The sequence below is a fragment of the Squalius cephalus genome (genome assembly GCF_949319135.1).
Source record: "Squalius cephalus genome assembly, chromosome: 18".
Taxonomy (NCBI): domain Eukaryota; kingdom Metazoa; phylum Chordata; class Actinopteri; order Cypriniformes; family Leuciscidae; genus Squalius; species Squalius cephalus.
Window position 1 is genome coordinate 23,126,494 of NC_137139.1, and position 23,637 is coordinate 23,150,130.

Here is a 23,637-nt window from a genome sequence, read left to right on the forward strand (position 1 = left end):
TAATTAGCATATTCTGTCATGATAAATCTATAAATCGTGTTCTGGGGTGGGGTTTATGTAAATTTTAGGGTTCATTATGTCACTAACCCGGGAGGAATGTAGTGTAGTCCCTACCAGCCATTTTCAAGCGATTTCAAATAAAATATCTCCCTTTGCTTTGAACTTTAAGCATCATAACTTTGCAGATGTTACTCAAACAGCAACATTACACATTAACTAAAGTTAGAAAAGTGAAATCATATTCAACCACCCCTTTAAATGTTTGTTATAAATACTGTATCTCATCAACTACAGGGATTATTAAAAAACCTACAGGTCTGAAATGTATGATGCATTGTTTGAAAAATGTCAAACATGTATATCCCTAACAGCTTCATTCACGTTAAATTAAATAGAGCATCAACCAAATAAGGTTCATTAGCGCCTCATATTACTGATATATTTTCACTTTGAACACATTAAAGAGCAAATCAGCTTTAGAGATTCAGAAAAGGAACCACAGGACATGATACCAAGTAAAAAACAAGTAAATGTCTCAAAACAATATTTCGCCCTGCCTATTTTGGTTTACATGCCTTTACCTCACTTAACACCAAGGCAAAGATCTCATCAGTTACGTAAGGATGGCGCAACAAGAGGATTAATTTCCAAGTCCACTTGTCCTGCTTTGTGTTTTGACCTTACTGCTCCAATTATAGCCTTGCCTTATGCTCAGTGATTGGTTTAAAACCTCCACTGATACCATGGAATTAAATAAGTGTACAATAAGATGTGCCACAAATAGGTGTTTAAACTTTATTGAATTAGACTTTTTTTGTTTCATAAAATAATGTTTTCAATTTATATGCAACTAAAATATCACAAGTCAAAACAAACATAAACAAATATTGTCGGGTGCAATGTACAGTACAAATTCCATCTTGCAGTCTGAAGGATTTTCATGCACAGACCAATAAAAACAATAATAAATAAATTCAGGGTGTTGCATAGATTTAGCTTTTCATGGGGTCAGTTTAGTGCCTGCTTTTATAAAGTACACAATAAGTGCTTTCCCTGAGACACAAAAAGATAATGTAATGAACAAATCCATAAAAATTCATTTCAAACAATTGCATAGAAGCAAAGAGATTGATAAAAGTCTTAAACTATTAAAGTGCAGTCAAAGTAAACATAGTCAAACTGCTATGATGTGACTTTTAAAGTCACCTGTAGAATATTGGAGTCCAATACGAACAAATGGAAATAACAGCAAAGAGACAAATACTCTACCATTCAAAAGTTTGTGGTAAGAATTTGTTTTGAAAGAAATGAATACTTTTATTCAGCGAGGATGCATTAAATTAATCAAAAGTCACATTAAAGATATTTAATGTAACAAAATTTTTCTATTTCAAATAAATGCTGTTCTTTTGAACGTTTTATTTATAAAAGAATCCTAGAAAAATGGTTTACACAAAAATATTAAGCTGTTTTTAACATTGATAATATTAATAAATTATACTTGAGCAGCAAATCAGCATATTAGAATGATTTCTAAAGGATCATGTGACACTGAAGACTCGAGTAAAGATGCTGAAAATTCAGCTTTGCCATCACAGGAATATTTTAAAATATATTAACACAGAAAACAGTTCATTTAAATTGTAATATTATTTCAGAATATTTCAGTTTTTTTACTGTGTATTGGATCAAATACATGCAGCGTTGGTGAACAAAATCTTACTGACCCCAAACTTTTGAACAGGAGTGTAGCTTTTAAAATCTTTTGTAAAATCGTCTATTAAAATGAATAATGATGCCATAGCAAACTCATTGAGTAGAATGGGCTTAGAAAAGAAGACCTGAATATATAAGAAATGATTAATATAGGCCTACTATGGAGAGGTATTAATCATATTGAAGTTATATGGATGAAATGTCTTTAGACTGTATTGCGCTGCCATACATCCATTTAAAACATGAGAATAATATCCATCCATAGAAACATGATCCATTTCCCTTGTACCTCTTATTAGCAGGTATGACAGATCTAGAATGATGGCAGACAAATCAGAGAGCATCATGGCAATCTGTAGGCAGTTTACTCATTTTTTTACTTTTTTCTTGGTTTCTTTATCCGCTTTCTCTTGTTCTAATTTTTTCTTCTCTTTTTTCTTCTCCTCTTTAGCTTCCTTGTACTTCCATATCGGTGGCTCTAAGTAACCTTTGGTTCGCTTCTTCTTCTTCTCCTTTTTGGGTGTTGGCTCCCCAGACTTGGTCACTTGAATTTGGGGGATGCAGCCGGAGGGGAACACGCTATTGCGGCGGGCCATGCTGCGCGGGACGAACTTGCGGACGCCATTGGAGGCCATCGAGAGCACGCTGCCTCTCCGCTCGGTGTTGGAACAGCATGAGGCCAGCGAGACAGAAGAGGCAGAGCTAGATGCGACAGAGAGGGAGCCGTTGCTGTGCTGTATCGTGTGTTCCTCAAGCTTTTTCCCTGGGTGCATCTGCATCAGTTCAGGCACAGCCAGGCGTCTTTTGCCGACCTCCGGCGGGCTCGAGGGACACAATGGACGGCATCCGGTGACCACCAAGGGACTGTGGAAGCTTGTGGTCATACGCACCATATGGTCCAAGATGCCATTGTCCTGGGGGTCATGTGGAAAACTAAAAGTGAACGTGGACTTCAGGCGATGGGCGACCTTCTGTCCTGTGCTTTTTGTGGCTGTGGCCTTGGCCACCAGCTCCTTCAGGTCTGGCCACTCTGGGACATAATTTTCACAGAATTGTTCAGCCTGAGGTCTGCTGTTCAGTCGTCTAAGCCTGCATAATGTGTCAAAGCGACCTGTCTTCAGAGCCCATTCTTGTATATTCTTCCCCCTTGTGGCGTCCACAACATTTATGTCGGCCCCTAGCAAAAGAGAGACATGTAGGAGATGTAAACCATGATGATATTACAATTTTTCCTCATTGCTTAGACACTGAAATGCATTATTTTAGCCAAATATCCAAAGCATATCAAAATAATATTTTTTTCAAAACCTTTTTAAACACATATTCAGCATTTTACTGCACACTCTCATACACAAATGTATATTTAGCTTTTTTTTGTGATTAGGTGTTCTGCTAATTTACATGCAAATTAACAATTAATAGGAAAAAAAAACTAAATAGGATTCATTAAAAATTGCATATTTTTTTTAAATCTGCAGACTACAGTATGATTATGTTGCAAGTTTCAAATAAGTTACTCTGAAAGACATCTTAGTAAGAGAGCATACTCATTTTGGGTTATAAAAAAAAAACTAAGAAAGTTTAGTCTAAGTTCTAAGTAAAGTGTATTAATGTTTGAAGGTAGTACAAGTTAAGATGAGTTTAATCTGTGGCTATAGTTGCTCTGGTAAGAAATGCATAAATGTGGAAACAATGTACTGGTTGTTGACTAGAAAAATATTAGCAGTTGGTGTTACCCCATCGAGTGGCAACTTTGGGTATAACATCAGTCTCTTGTCTTGATTAACTTTGCATTTCCATTTTTTTTTTATACTTATTTTAATCATCTGAAACAATCAGATGAATCATCAAGTGTGAAAGAAAAGTCGTTAACTTTGTTCAAGCAGAGCAAAATATTTACAAGATTTTTTTAGTAAGAGACATTTTTTTAATTATCTTACAAGATTAAATGATGTAAAATAAGGATACTTTAATGTATTATTATTATTAGCTTGTCCAACTTAGGTTATATTACCAGTATTTTCCTATCAACTGTCTTTTGTAATAACAAATGCAATAAAATTAAAAGACCAAAACACAGGCAATAACATTTCTTATTTCAAAGATTGTTAAATTGATTGTATTTAGATAAGTGAAAGACGCTGACTTTTTGACAGCTGACTACGTGCAATGTAGGTGTCTTGAATTGTAACTGGTCTAAATAATCACTGTTAAGTGCACACATGGCTAATCCATTACTCGCCATCAGGGCTAATAATCCAAGGGATCAGAAAAGAAAATGTCCTCAGGTTTGTCTTTTAAACCTGCTCAAGCTTACGTCATATGTCACCAAATCACTGTGCTTCATTTTTTTTTAAAAATCTACTTCAACATATTTTCTGTAGGCACACTTCTAACTACTATGTATATGCCTATGTATTGTGGCATTTTGACTACATATTATAGCATCCTGGTTAGTGTTTACAGCTGGGTCCAAAAGTCACATTACAAGTCAAGTTAAAATTTTGGATACTGATGTAAATACAAAAGAAAATTGCAAAACAGCAGCATTTAGTTTCAGACTTTTGTAACTTACAACGTTTTGACGTTGATATACAAAATATTTTATGCAAAAGTGTAAAATGTAAAAATGTTGTAACACTTGTTTGATGTGTGATGTATGTGTTGCATTGTGTTTTAACCATTACATATAAGACAACAGTATGCGACTACACCTATTTTTATAGATTGTGCTCTTCTTTGGGGATGTTCTGGGATGAAACAGAAACAGCATCCCATGGTTTCCAATACTATGCAACCATTCACGTCATCCAAACTGCCTAAAGAAAGCTGGTAGGAACTCAACCTATCTGACCTGGTAAGTTTGTAAACTAATTATTACAATCCTAAAATAACGTACCAGCCATGAGAAGTGATGCCACACAGTGATCGCTGCCCTGCATGACAGCCTTGAGGAGTGCGGTGAAGCCTCGGTTGTCCCGGAGATCCATGTCCACCCCAGAGAAGTAATTTAGGATGTAGGTGAGGATGGATACGTAACCTGCAATATTTATAGATTTAATAAATAAGTTTAGTGTAGAAACAATTTACATTTCTAAGATGTTTTGCTAATGTTCCCTTCCCATTAAGTTATATAACATTTAAAAAACATAGATGAACGTTCAACTAAACGTTTTAGGAAAAAAACATTCTATGAAATATGTTTTTGTGCTGATGTTTTCATGCACATAACTTTGACAGAATGTTCTATTGACGTTACTGGAAGAATGTTTGTTCATAACTTTGAGAGAACCTTATCAGAACGTTAGCCAAAGTTTTTTCTGTTTTATGTGTTATTAAAGATCCTACCAGCCTGTGCAGCGATCATGAGTGCAGTGTTGCCATCATTATCCTGATGATTGATATCCAGAAATGGGCACTGGTTGAGTCCATACACAATATCCACAAAGCCTTTTGAGACGGCCAACATCAGACCGTTCTATCAGAAAACAAGAAGAGGATTTGACAGCATATACAAAGATGTAAACCATCTCTTCTGCCAAATTTCTGTTATGTGAATGATGCTTTATGAGTAATAAGGTTATCTCACTCCCTACCCTGCCGTTTATGTCTAGTTCCATGACTTCGTCTCTTGTAGCACCCTTCTCCAAAACTCTGCGTAGGGCTGCCGCATTGTTCTTGGCACAGGCTTGGTACAAGGTGTTGGCAGGGCCTCCACTGGCATCTTCCCGCTCATAGTTAGGGAGCACGGAGTCATCTGACAGCACACTCCCAGAATCTGAATCATCCTCAGAAACTGACAACTCAGAGGCATCCTCATCTGGACCAGAGCCCAGATTTGGATCCTCCTGCACCGTGACTTTAACCTCAGCCATCTGGCCAGCACGAGCCAGGACTCACACGCTCAGGCACTTCATCATCATCTGTGTCCTCGCTGCTCCCTCCCTGGAATCTAAGATGCAAAGATATAGATAAAGGTTAAGATGACACCCCACTTTGATTGTCCAACATTTTGAGCTCATTTTGTTTTTTGACAAATGATTTGACAAAAGTCATTTGAGCTTGGATTATGAGCTCATTTTGTTTTTCTTTTATGACAAGTTTACTTTACATAGCCAAGTGCCATAGTAGCAAATAATAACGTTAGCTAAAACAAAGTAAAAAAAACTGTCCTGTTTGTTTCCCTGATATCTTAAAATTACTTATAAATTTAAAAAAATCTTATTTAGTTGAGGAAAAACAATCAGTATCAAAATTAGTATTTTTGTCACACCATTAAAAGTATCTAAACATCCTTAGAACAACTTACATTTACTAAAAAAAGCTAAAGATAGGCTATGGTGCGTTCAAGTCCTCCTGGGAAGTTCGTACGTACGAGGTGGGAATTCGTGTTTACGACGGCAAGAACGTTCAAGTCACTTTCGTCGGAGTAAGATGGCGGAGTACTTTCTCTTAATTAATTACACAAAAATATAAGGTTCTTAAACTCTTGTACTAGAAAATTAAGAACAAAGAAATGGGCATCAGGTGTAGCTACTTTGTTTTCTTATGTTTTTAATTAATTTATGAAGCCACTGCCAACTTTTTTCGTTACATGTTGCATTGCTATATTAGAATACCATCATATTCTGTGCAGGCAATTAGCTTACTGCGCTGTAAATAGAAAAGCCTGACAATATCACTGCTAAATACCTTTAAGTGTTGTGGTATTCCGCCATGTTTCTCAGTGACACGCCCACAACTCGACTAAAGATCGGGGCCAAATTGTCTCTGTCGGGACTTAGAGAAAATCCCGAGCTCCCCACTGGTATTTATGACATTGTGGTGGCGTTCAAGTGCGTTCAACTCGTAAATACGATCTATACAAGATGACTTGAACGCTTAATCCTTCTATTAGATATATCTTGAATTAAGTTTACTTCTTGCCGATTTATTTCTATTTTTAAGCATAAATTTAAATAATGACCATCAGTCTTTCTTCCAAAACATGTTTATGCCTTAAACTGATTCACTATTGTAAGCCTATTGTAAGTGTTTATATTTTAGACATGACGGGATGGTTTTCGCGGGAAATTGCGTATAGGCCTACATATAGGCCACTCATCCGTGAGTGTCTTGTCATATGCGTAAATAGAAAAACGTTTTTCCGGCTACTTTGATGCTTGTGTGGGATAGGATGTCACATCGAGTGAGAAAAGTTGACATGACATAGAGTACGGCAAATCTTGAACCTTTTATTTGCCTACTCGACAGGTGAGTAAGGTATTTTATTGAACAGGCAAATTACCATATGTAGCTCTCTAAAGTTAATTGTAAAGCATTATCTATTGTGAAGTGTAATATTCATCCTCACAGTCATGAAGAGCCGAAGCACAACCAAAACAATGTTCTTCCACAAAATGCATGCAGAGTTTTATGCTTAAAGTAAGGGGGGGGGGGAAACACTTTGACAATCTTGCTGGTAACGTGTACACAAAACTTGTCCCTTGCACACGTACAAGTTTTTCATGCATGCATACGTTTTTGCAGGGTGGATAGCCATATTTGTAGCCATTTGTGGCCCTTTAAGATTTAAAATTAGAATGGAAAGTCTCACCTAAGGTGAACATTGTTGTGATTGACAGACAGTAATCTGCACAACTTCACTCAACTGTGCTTTAACATAGCTTCACAATAGCTATGTCTGGGATTAGGCTATTTATTACAGGAGAACATAGTTACTATTAATTATTTTGACTGAAGGCGGAACTTAAAAAAAGCAAAACATTTAAGCAACGTGATGAATGTGAATGAGAATGAACCTATGAACTTTTGTTCAGGCTTTCTGAAAATATTCAAAGGAATGTTGAAAACAAGGTCAGTAAGTGTACGCCAAACTAAACTGCAAAATGAGGAACCATTTCACAAGTCAAGCATACATATTGATTTTCTCTGTCTTTAATTTCTAATAGTGTTGCCATTCTGTAAATGGTTTGGACAGAGCTTATGATGCTAATTGCTCAGGAGAACAGAATCAGTTAGTCAAACTTCAACCTCATGAGTAATTTGTCTGCTTATATACGATACTTTTGATTAATCAAATTCATAATAGTTAAGACCATTCCCACTTTCAAACCTCCAAGATCAAGCCATAGAACACTTAACCCTTACTCATTTAAGTCTCTGATAAAAGCATTTTCTATGGCTACTTTTCTCACCTTTTTTTATAGAAAGAGAAGCTACATGCAGCATTGCTCATTTTTATTTTTGAATCTTTAATAAAAAAAAACAAAAAAACATATTTGCTCTCACAGTGCTTTCCCAGCTATATTTAGCCATTGTTACTGGTAGCACAGCAGCCAGTGCAGACTGACATGCACTGTGTGTGTGTGTGTGAGAGAGAGAGAGAGAGAGAGAGAGAGAGAGAGAGAGAGAGAGAGAGAGAGAGAGAGAGAGAGAGAGAGAGACAGAAGGGGGTAGTGAGGATGGGAAAACATTCCCTGTTAGTGCCACATAAACAGTCTGTCCTATGAGAACCACAACACTGTCCACATGCTTGTTTAACTCTGCAGACTGTTACAACAACACTGTCCCACTGTCAGCCCAAACACAATACTGCACAAACCTTTATGCACATTTACATTTGTTTAATGATTTACATTTACTCTGTTTTTAGGTAGTTTTACTTCTGTTAATTTTTTGGTTTCAATGTTGTTGTGTCTTGTGGTGTGATACATATAATGACAACTCTCTGAGTGTTTGGCATGGTAATGGATATGACAATGTTGATATGCTTAGTTTTGGTAGAATAGGCCTAGATCTGCTCTGCTGCTGTTATTGCTGCTGCAGATTAAGTACGACACTTGCTACTGCCAATACATACACAACACACTGCTGTAAGCAAGTACTGTAAGACATGCTGCTGCTGTACATTATGGAATTGAATTACCCATAGCAGATCTATACAGGTGGAGCTGGGGAAGGTGGAGGGTTTCTGAATGTGTGCTCCAACCAGTGTTGCCAACTCTCACAAGACACATAAGAAACCACAGCTTTAAAAACAAGCCTAAAACAAGTCAAATATTATTGTATTATTTATTATCATCAATATTATTTATTATCAATAAATGAGCAAAATACGACAAATTACGCTACAGCACTTTTAGTGGTACTATACGGTTATCCGGACCACATGTGATGACCGACCCCAATCCTGCCCCTAAACCTACCCATCACTGGGGTTACGACCAACCAAGAGCGGTTGTGGTCACGTGTGGTCAGGTGTGGTCCAGATAACCATATAGTACCCTTTTAGTATTGCACTGATTGGCAATTAGCTGTGAGCAGAGTGTCAATCAATGTATTGGAGAATACAGCGAAGTTGCTTGTCAGATATTCCTAACAAGCAACCATATTTTTTTAAATAAGTAAAAAAAAAAAACCCTAAAAAAACGTGACCAGCATTTTTTTTTAAAGCGACTTACCGAAAAAAGAAGCCCAAAGTTGCATTATTATAAGCGAACTTTCCAACTCTGACTGCAACTGCTATAGCAAAAGCTGAAAAAAAATGAAGCTGGCAATATGTAAATTCATGACCAATTTTTGAAAGCAGAATCCCAAATATATAATGCATTATTTTTAATAAAATGATATTTCTATTTCACATTGCTCATATTTACACATTTTTGTGTTCATGATGAACACTCGCATCACAATTTCAATTTGACTTAAAATTACAAATAAATACATTTTGAAATCTAAACATTAGAAGATCATTTTGTTTCAGACAAAATGTTCAAATGATAACATTTTTGATTTTTTGTTCAAGGACAATAAAATTAAATGTCACGTTAACTACCCATATATATAGTTGAGCAGTAATGTAACATGTTTTAGCATAATTTTGGAGCAAAAACAAATAATATGCTAGCAACTTGTTTCTATACACACTTATCAATTGTTCATTAATGTTGTGCCCTTTCAGCAATTCTGCTTGTTTCCCCAACCTTTCCAAAATCTATATGCACCAAATCAATAAACACATCCATTGTATCTCACCATTAAAAGTGCTCAGAAGAAGGTTTAATGTTGTCCGCGTCTCACTGGGTGATCAGATCATTGCTCCTGCTGTGTCTGTGTAGTCTTCCCAGTATGGATTCTTACTGTAGACTGTGTGATCCCGCCGGACAGAGCCGTGGCCCTGCCTGTCCCCTCCTCCCAGCCCTCCGATACTGCTTGGCCTCCGATCACTGAGGAATCCTTCTAAATCTTGACACAGGTGCTCTGTTAAGACAGGCATGTCCACTCATCCTGATTACAGGAGATTTGTGGATTAACATTAAGAAATGGCAGCTGCCAGTGAGACTGTCACTGCTTCACTTCTGTGGTCGGAGCTGGCATATTTCAAATTAAAAGAATGTTAAACTTATAAAAAAACATATAACAGTAAATCTTACAGATCATGTGTGTGCTGGGAATCGCATGACGTGTATTATGAACTTTGGTGCAGTTATTAAAATCACACTGCCACTGATTGTTCATGCCCGCTTGCGCCTGCCATGTCTTCAAAACACCCATTTTACATGCCCTGAAATAGCTATGGATCAGAATGTGGTAGAGTTTAGCCAATTAAAACGCGCTTAAGCATATAAGACAAGCCCAGGTAACACCTCGTGGCTCATCTTACAGCCAGGTGTCGCTCATCTGGCAGCAGTCATGTGAAAAATCAGAGGGACTGAAACTGAAACTAATCTTACCAACTGTGATTAATCTGTTCCAGTCTATGGTTCCAATACCTTAATTATTTCTTGGCCGACCAGCGAAGATACCTGTTTTTTTTTTTTTAGGCCTCATGAATCTGTAACTAATGAAGTGAAAATCTAGGCTAATCATTTTCATGCATGTCATGACATCTGTAATTAATAGTGCATTCAAGTATTCCTAAGTATTTGTTCATATTTACAAATTGGGAAGTCGTCATTATTACGTCAGGTGTGTTAAAGTCACTTTGGTCCGAGGTTATATTTCTAGAACAAATTTTGTAAATTAAATCGTTATAGACCTATTGTCTATTGTAAATTGTACAATACTATGGTATTTTGTACATGCAACAGTTTTAGCGGAACTGAAAAAAATAATTTATTTTATTTTAACAAAATTACCTGTTGAGATGTTGAAAGTTCACAGTTTCCCAATTGTAATTATGACTTTGTGGTGGCGTTCTTGTGCATTCATCTCATAAATACGATCTTCCCGACATGATTTGAATGCACAATTGTAATTCACTTTCTGTTACTGCATGTTTTGAGAAACTCAAAACTCCCTCTAAATTATAATTTACTCTAAACAATGGGTCTCATTCACATACACATTTGTGCGTAAAATCTGCATAAAAATCTTTTGCACAGAAATTGTAATTATTACGTTTGCACTAAATTTAAAGCTACACTGTGAAGGATTTTCTTCCATCTAGTGGTGAAATTGTTTATGACTACCAACTGAATATTTCTTTCTAGCCCCTCCCATTCCGAGGGCGTTTTAGCTCCTACGGTGGCCGTATTATTTCAAATCTGCCGGCAGTCGCGAGTAATCTCCCCATCGCATTCGTCACGATGCCACTGAGTGTAAAAACGCGAAAATCAAAGCTTGAATTTCCAGTTATGTCCCTCTTTGGCTAATGTATTTTCAAGATGGAGGCGCAACATGGCTGCCGCCATTCGAGCGACTCGCTCGTATGTATTCTAAATGGCAGATTCTACGCTTACGAGAATACTTGATTAGTTGGTAGAAGTAATTACAAGTGTTAAGTGTTATTAAGTGTTAAGTATTAAGTGTTTTTTTGCTAAGAATCAACTTAAATTACACAGTGCAGCTTTAAGATATTTAGAACCAACTGAAAAACTCAAATCCCAGTGGCCTTCTACATCACAGTGAATCTGACAGAGGTTTTTCCTGAGAACATTTCCTGCCCACATAAATATGCAAAATGTAAGTAATGATTAGTGAATGAGGCCCAAAGTGCTTTGAGTTCACTTCTCATATTCAGAAAGCAGAAACTCTTAAAACAAAGGAGGGCACTTATTGCATGACATCATGGCATAGTGAACAACAGACTCAGAGAACACTATTTCAAATTCAGTTAAGTTTATCCAGCAAAATGAGCTGACACATTTGTTGGTTAGTCACCAAATACATTTTGGCCCATTTCATCAGGTCCTTGGAATGAAATATCTGAACAAAACAAACATGAATGACTGGTATATTCCAGATGGTAACAATTACATTTTTGTGAAATTCATGGTTTGTCTATTTACAACTGGTTACAACTGATCATCGAAACATAATTTGAAATATCTAGTCAGAAACATGGAATTCATTGTGATGGAGAGGGAGGCCAAAATCAGACACACACATAAAACACAGATCTTAACCTCAATTCTTTGCACATGCAAAATCTTACTTTGAAAAGAATGTTAGACTTTATAAATTCATATAACCCTGACTTTGTGAGTATGATAGTAACCCTATATCATCAAATGTGTGATGTGTTTGTTCAGTGCAAAGCAAAGCCAGCCAAACCTTGCGGTAGTTTAGAGATGGATCAGGCCAGGTTGGCTGGATGAGTTGGATTCGAAGAGCAGAAGGAGAGGTGATGCGCGGCCACAGTTATTTTCTCAGACTGTTGACCTGAAGCACAAGAATTATTACAGTGCAAAGACTCAGGAAATGAGACAGAGAAAGAGGAAGCTCAGCTGACCTTAGAGATCATTCAAGTGGGGTGCTTTTGCACGGACTCTCCCCATAAGAGGAGAGAAATTTAATAGAAAAGAAAACTGATATGTGTTGATTAAAACGTGTCCGTTAATATAAATACCACACAAATTACATATTGCACAGTGTTTACCGTTTTCCATGTGCGCTTTTAATTGTTTATTCCCCATTGCGCCAGCAGAGGGCAGCAAACTGCACCACTACTGCATCTGTTACTATTGGGTGTTGTTATGCAGTGTTTTCAGGGTACTCTGTGTACCAACACAAAATCTACCTCAGCACAATTCATCTGCTTAGTTTTGACATGCTTAAAGTACTTTTTATTTATAGTTTTTATTTTTATTTTTTTTTTATTTTTAATGTGTAACACAATGATCATGTGACAATGCACACTGGAGTAATGGCTGCTGAAAATTCAGCTTGCCATTATGAATAAGAGCTTCCCAAGTCAACATACACTTGGAGACATCTATAATTAATGAGGGTCGTGTGACTTGTCATTTTTGAACATTAGACCACTTTGCAAGAAGTCAGTGTTTCAGTATAGTCACAGTAAAAATAGTTTACATGTACACACATATATATAGCTACCCTACGTATATTCTAATTATGTGCAATTAGCATAATTGTAGCGTACTGTCATTATGTTCAAAGTACTGTATTTCCTTCTAATTATATGTTCTTGTAAACTTCTTTTAAGATCTGTTATCTTTAGATAGACCAGCAAAATCTAGTCAGTATGTGTCATTCTAGCTCTCTTTATTTGTATCATATGATCTGTGTGTATCATATCATGAGAGTGTGTGTATGTATGAGGTATGTTTGCAGGATGACGGGCTGCTGAGCTCTAAGTTTAGTCACAAAAGCAGTACTAAAGAGCCATGTGCAGAGTTATTATTAGAGTCTTGGCAGTGTTTCCACAGCCCATCTTTACACGGCTTGGCTTCAGTTCGGAGAGGCTCAGCCGGATCACATTCTGCTTTCTGCCGTCCTTATCTTCTTTCATTCTCGCTGTCCACGAACATACACCATCACAGAAGAATCTGTCTAGAGGAAAATCGACCCAAATTTGTGTGTGGTTTGGGCTGCAATATTTGAGAGAGAGAGAGAGAGAGAGAGAGAGAGAGAGAGAGAGAGAGAGAGAGAGAGAGAGAGAGAGAGAGAGAGAGAGAGAGAGAGAGAGAGAGAGAGAGAGAGAGAGAGAGAGAGAGAGAGAGAGAGAGAGAGAGAGAGAGAGAGAGAGAGAGAGAGAGAGAGAGAGAGACATTTGTAATTGTATAAACGTGTGTTTTGACTCCAGGCCAGGTGAAGAGGGAATGAGCAGCAGACTCAGGAATGCGTAGGCCTATGTCTACTCTGCTCTGCTCAGAAAAGCACACATATATATTGTGGGCCACCCAAGTATGCATATCATGACACGGTCATTCATCTAACCTGGAAAATATCAAGGCTAAAATAAGCATGGAACTTGCAGGTTCTAGACAAGTAAACAAAAGATCCAACTAAAAGGCTTCTTCTCTAGTTTATAGTGCGTCAATTATATCAGTAATTAGCAAGCATTATTGAAGTATTGTATTGAAAATGTATTTTTAGTTTAGTTGCTTTTTAATGTTTTATTTTTATTTTGTTGTTTATATTGATTAATGCTGTATATATTTTTATTTCAGTAAATGAAAATGTTTTCATTTTAATTTTTGTTCCTAATAATATTTTTTTAGTCACAATATTGCATGGTTTTGGTTTTAAACGTGTTTTTAAACGTGTTTAAAACAGTATTGTGAAATATTATTACAATTTACAGTTTTCTATTGTAATATATTTTAAAATGTAATTTAACCTGTGATGGAAAAGCTGAATTTACAGCATCATTACTCCAGTCTTCAGTGTCACATGATCCTTCAGAAATCATTCTAATATGATGATTTGATGCTCAAGAAACATTTTGCTTACAATTCAGCAACAGTCAGCTGCTTAAATTTTCTGTGGAAACCTTTTTTTCCCAGGATTTTTTGATGAACAGAAAGTTCAAAATAACAGTATTTATTTGAAATAGAACTGTTTGGAAACAATTGAAAAGTCTTTATTGTCACTTTGATCAATGTAATGCTGAATGAAAGTTTTAATTTCTTTAAAAAAAAACCCAAAAAATCTTACTGACCTCAAACTTTTAAATGGTAGTTTATATATGATTACGCCAAGGGTACATACGTAGGACAAAAACAAAGTTGAGGAACACTAAATTAGTTTAACATGTTCAGAGATTTCTGGAAGACTCCACAGCCTCCTCCTCCTCCTCCTCCTCAAGCCTTTGTTGTAAGTTTTAAAGTGGGCAGCTATTATGAATTATATCTGACAGCTTCTGTATCGGTGCCCTTAGTCCAGTACAGCTGCCTTATTTGGGTCATTTGCTGCTTTTCATGCTTGCACCATGCCAAAAGCCATGTGTCATCCAGTCAGATTCGATAGGGAACAACAAGAGTGAGTAACAGTGAAAGAATAAGAAGAAAAGGAGGTGGACGAAGAAGTAGGAGATATAGGAGCAGGACAGAAACTTGTTCTAAGAATCAGTGTGGTGTTGTGCAAGGGAGGCACAATAGATGATGAAATTGATGTACAGAGGGTGGAGAGGATTTGGCCGAATGGGAGGTAGATTCACGCAGCCAATGACAAGCCAGAAAAGGCTGACTCATGAGTGATTAGATGTTCTGTTCACAAAAGGTCCCAAAAGCCAAGGAGCTTGCAAAAACAAGCTACTTTTGTTAAAGGAAAGGAGAAAGAGCAGAAAGATATCTTTACCGTTTACTGTGGTGTGGTTAACCTGATCTCAGGAACAAACCCGGTTTTAGGGGGAGGGGAAGAGAGGCCTGACTGAGACCCACAGAAAGACCTTCCCACCTGAGTGAGGACGCTTTAGTCTGGACAACAGCACTCTCTCGTCTGCTAAAGTCCACTTTAAACGAGACAAAAACAGACCATCCTCCTCCATAATTCATTATTTATGTGCAACAGCGTTCCAGAGGATCATACAAATTTGAAGCTGGGCTGCGAATAAAAGCCCTGGCACAACAAACCATAAAAAAGACAGGGATTTTGAAGGAGGGAGGGAGTATCGACAAGGAAAGTCACAGTGACCGAGGCTGCTGGAATATGAAGGCTCTTCCAAAGAACCAGGGACGAACCGATCAGATTTTGGGTGCTATGGCGGATATGCTGACATCTCTGGCGATACCCAGTCAGAAGTGGGTGAGTGACTTGTTTGGCTTTTCACCTTTGCACTAAGTTGTTCACTTTGTAAACAATATTCATGCAACACACGTGACCATTGCACAATTATACCAATTGATATCTGTAATCATTTTTGGGTGACTTTTGATTTGATTTTAAGCAAAGTTTGTTTTGATATGTATTCACATATAACTCCAAATGATGAACGGCAGCTGGTTTTACGTGTATGTAGAACAATCCACATATATTTTAAATGTACTGTAACTTAGCGGTCATAACCATAATTCACGGAGCAAAAAGAGTCAGTTGCTGTTATGTATCAAGACTAAAGTCAGAGTTCTAATTTTCAGGTCAGAAAAAATAAACAAACTATTTGCAAAGTATGTGTATTTGTTCATTTGAGGATAAGAATTGACAGATGAATTTACAATTAAACGTACGATGTGAAGTGTGTCCTTTCTCTGTAATGTGTAAAGCTTCAGAAAAACAATTTATATAAAGATTAAATGACCCTTTGTTTATGAACATCCATATTTAAAATTGTCATAACAATAAAATCCATCAAAGGAAGAACACATCACATTCACAAATTGGAAAAGAATGGAGGGATAAACAATGAAGTCAGTCAAAGAATGACAGAAAAACATTTCTGGGGGAAACTATGCAAGAACCACTTTGTAGTGACACGAAAGACACTCTGCTGGGTGTTTAAGAGGAATTTAGAGCACTTGCAAGAGCAGGAAACTAGCACTGATTAAGACATTTCCTCATAAACATTTATTAAGACTGATTAAGACATTTCCGTGCCTGCAGTCTTCTTAAAACAGCTGTCAAGCGGCAGGTCTAACTGGCTGTTTACTGTTCTTTATGGCATTCAAAAAAGTTTGACATCCCCCCCCCCCCCCTCCCTCAATCATACATTTTTTTCAAAATCACTCTAATGAACCTGTCACTCAAACTGTAAGACAACAAACAAGGGAATGATTGGCAAAATATATATATATATTTTTTTACATATAATATTACCATCTTATTTAAAATTAACCCATATATAGTGGGTTTAAAACAGACTGTATATAGGTCAGCAGCCTATATATCTATGGTTTAAAATACCACTCTTTTGTGTTTTCAGTTCCACTGCTCTTGCCAAAGTAAAGTCTGAGGAGGAAAACATTTGTGTGAGGAATGTTAAGACTATTTGGTAGAAAATCGTCTGCTAAAAACATAAAAGTAAATGTGATCTAAAACGTTACATTTCAATATCAGACGATTGGATTTTAAAAAATCACTAAAATATTCTTGCATTTTGCAGTTGCCATGTTCACACTGAATGATTTTTGGCCGATTTTCGCTCGCCGACAGGTTTTGGGAGATCGCCGACAAATGCCCGAAATCATAGGCAAATCGGAGCTCGTTCACGCGAGTGTGAATGATCAAATAGGCGATCTGAGAGAATCGCCGATGAGTCGCCGACACCCGTGAGATATTTGGCATGCTAATGCTGGGTTCACACACACTAGTGATGAGTCGTTCATGAACGATCATTGCGTTTTGTCACGTGACAAATGAACGAAAGACTCGGAAGGTAAAGTCATTATTTATGTTCCCTGTTATTTTTGACTGCATTTGTAATGATTTCTTAATTCAGAATATGATCAAGATTGCATAGGTAGTATAACATTTAAAGCCCCTTAAATGAACGAAATGACTCGAAAAAAGATTCGTTCATTCTGATGAACGAGATCGAACAAATCAAAAAAAGAGTCTGTAAAATGATCCGAAGTAGTCGGGTCACTGTTCTTTTCACACTGCACGACTATCTAGGGCAGCATTCAGTTGCTGCTGTGTTCACACTGCACGATGGATCGGCGACAGGTGGTTTCACACTGACTTTACAAAATAAAGAATCGCAACAACTTCTGTCTGGTCGGCAAACTACTTTTCACAACCAAACACACGCGAGAAGTAATAAGGAAATAACGCAAGATCACGCGTGCGTGAGACCGGAGTTCTCGCGCGAGACTGAAATTGCTATTAAAAATGATAGCTTGTGCGCTGATTTGCAGCGAAAAGGAGGGGGAAAAAACAGATTAGCCTATGCAGGAGATAGGCTTGTTCTTCCACAGCCAGGAATACGGGGGGAGTACTTTAGGTTCGGGCCGAATACCAAGCCCGGAGCCCTCTCCTCGGACAGCACGCCAAATATGCATTTATTCTACCTGTGAACTTGTGAAATCTCAATTCTCCAGCAGCAGTCGTCTTTGTTGTAAACGAATTCAACCCAAGCGCTCTTTGGTGACGTGGATGATCACGTTACTGTTGATCATCTGTCCATCATCGTATAAAGCCCGCCCTGACAATTTGATTGGTCCGAACAGCTTTTGTTCAGGCATAATAGCTCCACAACGGATCAAGTCCAGACCGAACTTCCCGACCTAAAAAATTTGTGGGCGGGGCTAAGTTCGACTGGCATCCAGGCTAAGAAGTTCAAGTAAATGAACTCGCGTCGCTTCATAAAAGTGAGGTTAAACCCCTTGAGAGACATGGATGACTTTTACGATGTCTTTACTACCTTTCTGGGGCTTGAAAGTGGTAGTTGCATAGGCTGTCATTGGAGGGACAGAAAGCTCTCAGATTTCTTTAAAGGGGTGGTAAAATGCCCTTTTCACAAGATGTAAAATAAATCTCTGATGTTCCCAGAGTGTGTATGTGAAGTTTTAGCTCAAAATACCCCACAGATATTTTTATATAGCATGTTAAAGTTGTCACTTTTTGGGGGTGAGCAAAAACGCACAGTTTTTGTGCCTGTTGCTTTAAATGCAAATGAGCTGCTGCTCCCGGCACAGGGGGCGGAGCTTCAAGAGCTCGTGTCCTTTTACCTCACACAGACATGCACTGTAAATTTAAAAAACGTTTAGCCTTTTATGTTCAAACCGAAGTCAGAAAGATGGAGAGACTCGAGAAGAAGTGGCAACATGTAGACAACATTTCTGAATGGTTAGTAGATGAATTTAAGTAGCTTATGCGTAGTATCTTATAGTCATTGATTAGCATATTCTTTCTTGATAATAGGCTTGTTTGAGATGAGCAAAATCTGCGCAGAACCGATCATCGGTGATCACCGCGAGATGCATGCCGGTAAGAAATGTGTCCTAATGCGGTCCGCCTTGCTCTGATGTCATGCTGACGTATGTCAAAAAACTCTCGCGATCGCAAGGCGGATGTGTCGGATTCTGCAGGCGAGCCTGGGCGAGTGCAGTTGCCCTCCACCAGAGAATGTCGAATAAGGCGAGAAGTTTCACTCTCAATACACTTCTGAAATGGTTGCAGTTCCACTCTGATTCCATATGAGGGCGCTCACAGGACGAGTGCAGAATGAATGGAGGTCTATGGCACTATACCCATCAAAATCCACTTTTCTCAGGATATAATTTTTTGTCTAGTAATTGTAATATTGTATTCGAAAGGAGATGCAAAGAAATTACACATTGCTGGGTGTTAGATTTTTTAGAGTCACTTATTTGCTTTAAAAAGTTTTTTAAAGTGTCAATGACGTCATACACATCGTACGACCAGAGATACTGCTTTACGGCAATCCTTCAGTCACTTTGGTGCTTTCACGCTCTGCACTTTGTTTTCTCTCGAGGCATCGACAACACAGCTGACACAGGTAAATACACGTGCTAGACGAGTTTTTGTTTTGTTTGTTTCTGGTCCCGCTTTGGATGCCACGATGCCATCAAGCGGTATCTCTGGTCGTAATCAGTCCTTCACTGACCAATCAGCGTTCATTAGCCGAATGCTAGCGTGTTATGGGCAACAACAACTCAACCTGTAAGAAATCGAAAGGAAATAAGTACTCGTTCATTCAAATTTCGACCTATAACCCATGTTGAACTTGCAAAACCTACAATCGAATCTGAGATTTCTCAATGGCAATTGGGGGAAAGAGACAAATTTAGCCGTCTAGCCCCATAGACTCCCATTCATTTTGCACCCATGGCTGATCACCCCCAGTGGAACTCTGGTGGAACTACAACCAAAATTCGGTACAATAGGACTTAATAGGGAGTGGGCAGGCTCTCCGTAGATGGGCTCTGTCTCCACTGACTGCGCTGATCAAAAGCATGATGGGAAACGACTTGCTGACGACACAGTTTAATGCTCATTGGTTTAAACAACCGTGATGTATTGTTCTCTTTTAAAATGTTTGAATTTAAAACTCTGATATCGTGTTTTTATGTGGATACATTATGTGTGAGTATTCCCAAACTCTCTGACAGTGTGATATCTATGGCCTATGGGTTATTTGATTGTTGTCATATATATATATATATATATATATATATATATATATATATATTTAACATGTCTGTAATTAAAGTAAAAATGATTGATAAACACGTCTTTGGTATGTAATTAAATAACAAGTACTTTGGTGTCTTGTTCATTATATTTATTTTAATATAAAAGCAACAGAACTTAAATTACATCCAGTTTATTAGCAACACCGTGCACGAGAGTGAATATCGTGAATCCCGCGATATCCGCCTTATTCTCACAGGTGTCAGATCCACTGCGAGAAGAGAGATCTGTCCGTCTTGCCCATAGACCAGGGATGGGCAACTTCGGTCCTGGAGGGCCACTGTCCTACAGAGTTTTGCTCCAACCCTGAAAAAATCACCTGCCTGTAATTTTCTAGTAATCCTGAGGACCTTGATTAGCTTGTTCAGGTGTGTTTAATTAGGGTTGAAGCTAAACTCTGTAGGACAGTGGCCCTCCAGGACCGAAGTTGCCCATCCCTGCCATAGACAGTAAAAGAAATGGACACAGCGACCCCATTGGATTCAACGGAGACAAAGTGAAGCCAATTAGAAACTCTTACTTCCTGGGGGTCGAGCGTACTGCGCAGACTCAAACTGAGCTTGACGACGTAGATGTCACGTGAGCAAACCGTCTGTCTTCTAGTAGCTGTGTCAAGAGAAATCTGAATCATTCCCTTCCGAAACTTGCAGAGACGGAGAGTGTGAGTAGGAGGTGTCCATGAGCTATAAGCAGGAGATACTTTTAGTAGGTGTTCTGATGAATTACTTTGTCATTTTGCCTCGAAGTCCTCCCAATTGCTCGCGAGCGTCTCCTCCTGTCCATACGGTAATTTCCTACTGTGCGACAGAGAGTCGCGTGGCTATGTCGCGATGGGGGTCCGCTAGCCAATGGCGGCGCCCGGGGGTACCTTCAAAATAATAGAAATCCATGCCCCCCTGGTCTTGCCTGCACTTTTTTCACTCCTCCCCTCACTGCAGCCGCATACTCTCGCATACATTTCAGGCGAGGCAAGGCGCATCTCAAACAAGCCTAATCTATAAATCGTGTTCCAGGGGCGGGGTTTATGTAAATTATAGGGTTAGTAGTGAAAACCAACCTTGCAACTTGGGGACTACCGTCCCGGCAAGATAGAAATTTGAAGTCTCGTGAGAAGCGAAAGCGAGAGCGAGCGCGAAACACGAATTGCTTTACGGCAATTCGACATAAACACACACGCATGTATGATGTATTACCAGATTACCCACCTCGGTAGACATAGCTCCACACGATACAGTTGGCTTGCTCCGATCAAAACAAACGCACAAGAGCAGCGGTAGAGAGGGGGAGGAGGACGCCGCAAGTGAGTTTTTTATGTTTTTTTACGACCGTGTTGTGAAATATACGCCCCCCCACAGCTGTAGGGGGAGCTCGTGGGGGAAACATGCGACAACAAAAGGGAAAATCAGCGAAGAAGTGACTGTTCGCTAGAGTTGCCGAGTTCTCCTTTAAAGGAGAACTCCGGTCAATTTTAACATTGAGCTCATTTTTTTGTACATTTGGAGTGATGTCAGTACAGAGAACAATGACAAAAATCAGTGTTGCCTACACCGTGTTATCCTCTTTTTAAAATTTGCACCCTGTTGACTTAAATGGGGCAAGTTTTAAACCTGCTTTTAGCCTCTTAACATCCTTGATGTGTCATTACAAGTGCACAGGTCATGTGAGTGATTCCTTCAGAGTGAACGCGGGTGAATCTGACTGTAGTAGATGTGAAAGATATGAATAAAAATGATGTTATTTCAGCCAGCGCACATACCTGTATTTACATCCTGTTTTCGGTCAAAGTCCATAGTAGTCGATTGTCGAGTTCACGCGCGTGATCATAGGTACTAAACCAATGCGCGTGAACTCGACAATCGATTACTATGGACTTTGACCGAAAACAGGATGTAAATACAGGTATGTGCGCTGGCTGAAATAAAATCATTTTTATTCATATCTTTCACATCTACTGCAGTCAGATTCACCCGTGCTCACTCTGAAGGAATCACTCACATTGTTCGTGCACTTGTAATGACACATCAAGGATGTTAAGAGGCTAAAAGCAGGTTTAAAACTTGCCCCATTGAAGTCAACAGGGTGCAAATTTTAAAAAGAGGATAACACGGTGTAGGCAACACCGATTTTTGTCGTTGTTCTCTGTATTGACAGCACTCCAAATTTACAAAAAAATGAGCTCAATGTTAAAATTGACCGGAGTTCTCCTTTAAGTCTATGTGCTGGGTAGAATACTTAACAAATTGTAGTCTTACTGAATACAAATGACATGATTAAAAATTGTAGTTAATAATGTAATCTATTACATTACACATTTTAGATGACTTTTGACAACTTGTTTAACATTGATTTGAATAGTATAATCTTGTACCATATTGATAATACAAAGAGAAAGAAAAATGATTACATTTTTCGTTATTAACAACATGAAGTGCATTAAAAATTACATTACTTCAGGGTTTCCCTATCTGGAGGTTTGGAAGGGTTTTGATGAAAAGCTATGTAATAATTAATTCAATATTTAACATTTTAAATTAAAAGAAGTAATTTTAAAATAAAAACACTTCTTTTGCTTATATATATATATATATATATATATATATATATATATATATAAGCAAACTTTTTTTTTCAAGAAAATTGTAATGATAAAAAAAAAAGAAGAATAATTAGGGAGAATAAATGAATTATGAATAATTTACTTAGGTATTAGGTATATGGCTGGAAGGTGTGAAATGAATCTGTTTAATGCACTGGTAGTTCCAAGTCAGTTTAAGCACCCTCTGTTTTGCATCTATTTCAAATAAATGCTGTTCTTTTGAACTTTTTATACATTAAAGAATCCTGAAAAAAATGCATCACGGTTCACACACAAATATTAAGCAGCACAACAATGGTTATAATAAGAAGGTTTCATGAGCACCAGATTAGCATATTAGAACGATTTCTGAAGGATCATGTGACATTGAAGACTGGAGTAATGGCTGCTCAAAATTAATCTGCGCCATCACTGGAATGGGATAAAAAAAACAAGTAACTTCTTTTTTGTTGTTCTTCTAACAAAAATACACATTTTATGTATAATTTGTGACTGTCTATTTTTGGTCTTAGAACTCGGAGGGTATTGAGCACCTGAGTGTGAAGCAGGAACGGAAGACAGGACAACAACCCCCTTGGGACACAGAGGGACTGAACTGGGATGATATGTCCCGGGACAGCCTGGAAAGAGTCCGAAGAAGAGACAGAGCAAGTAAGATGCAACAACCATATTTGGTCAAATGTATTAGCAGGTTAAACATACACAACAAGAGTTGGTAGTGATCAACTCCAACTTGAGGGATATGGAGCCAAGGCACATTTAAAAAAACATGGAGTCTGAAAACTGATTTGGCACAGTCTTCTTGACCTTCAGTAACAAGTGAGTGCTGCCAGTGTTGATGTTGATGTAAGACCATTTTCCTGTTTAAAGCTCCTATCATTTCTGTTTTAACTACGCCTGTCTCCTGCCACATGTGATATCGGGAGTTGTTTTGATGTGCGCAATATACTTAATGACGGAGTGAAATCCTTATTATGGTCTAAAAC

General features: G+C 38.0%; 2 protein-coding genes across 7 annotated transcripts in view; one reads left to right on the forward strand and one right to left on the reverse strand.

Annotated features, from left to right (window-relative positions):
- Positions 1 to 771: 771 nt before the first annotated feature.
- ankrd33aa (ankyrin repeat domain 33Aa) lies at positions 772 to 12,669 on the reverse strand. Of its 5 annotated transcripts, XM_079849185.1 has the most exons (8): positions 12,274 to 12,636; positions 9,754 to 10,005; positions 9,180 to 9,252; positions 8,645 to 8,721; positions 5,313 to 5,668; positions 5,065 to 5,194; positions 4,616 to 4,756; positions 772 to 2,893 (listed from the first exon to the last, which is right to left on the reverse strand). In XM_079849185.1, exons 5-8 carry the CDS (start codon positions 5,589 to 5,591, stop codon positions 2,085 to 2,087), a joined length of 1,359 nt encoding a protein of 452 aa, XP_079705311.1. In that variant the 5' UTR covers positions 5,592 to 5,668; positions 8,645 to 8,721; positions 9,180 to 9,252; positions 9,754 to 10,005; positions 12,274 to 12,636; the 3' UTR covers positions 772 to 2,084. The 5 variants fall into 5 exon arrangements, with proteins under 5 accessions (XP_079705311.1, XP_079705308.1, XP_079705310.1 ...); XM_079849182.1 differs by lacking the exons at positions 8,645 to 8,721; positions 9,180 to 9,252 and having other exon boundaries at positions 12,274 to 12,381; positions 12,599 to 12,669; XM_079849184.1 differs by lacking the exons at positions 8,645 to 8,721; positions 9,180 to 9,252 and having other exon boundaries at positions 9,754 to 9,963.
- A 2,486-nt stretch (positions 12,670 to 15,155) lies between these two features.
- arhgef25a (Rho guanine nucleotide exchange factor (GEF) 25a) overlaps positions 15,156 to 23,637 on the forward strand; it is an 80,374-nt gene continuing 71,892 nt past the window's right edge. Inside the window, exons 1-2 of one of the 2 annotated variants that reach the window (XM_079849176.1) lie at positions 15,156 to 15,708; positions 23,164 to 23,302. In XM_079849176.1, the coding sequence (XP_079705302.1) occupies positions 15,613 to 15,708; positions 23,164 to 23,302 (235 nt within the window). In that variant the 5' untranslated portion in view covers positions 15,156 to 15,612. Of the gene's footprint in view, positions 15,709 to 18,524; positions 18,688 to 23,163; positions 23,303 to 23,637 lie in introns of those variants that run through there. The other variant, XM_079849177.1, reaches the window with a different exon arrangement.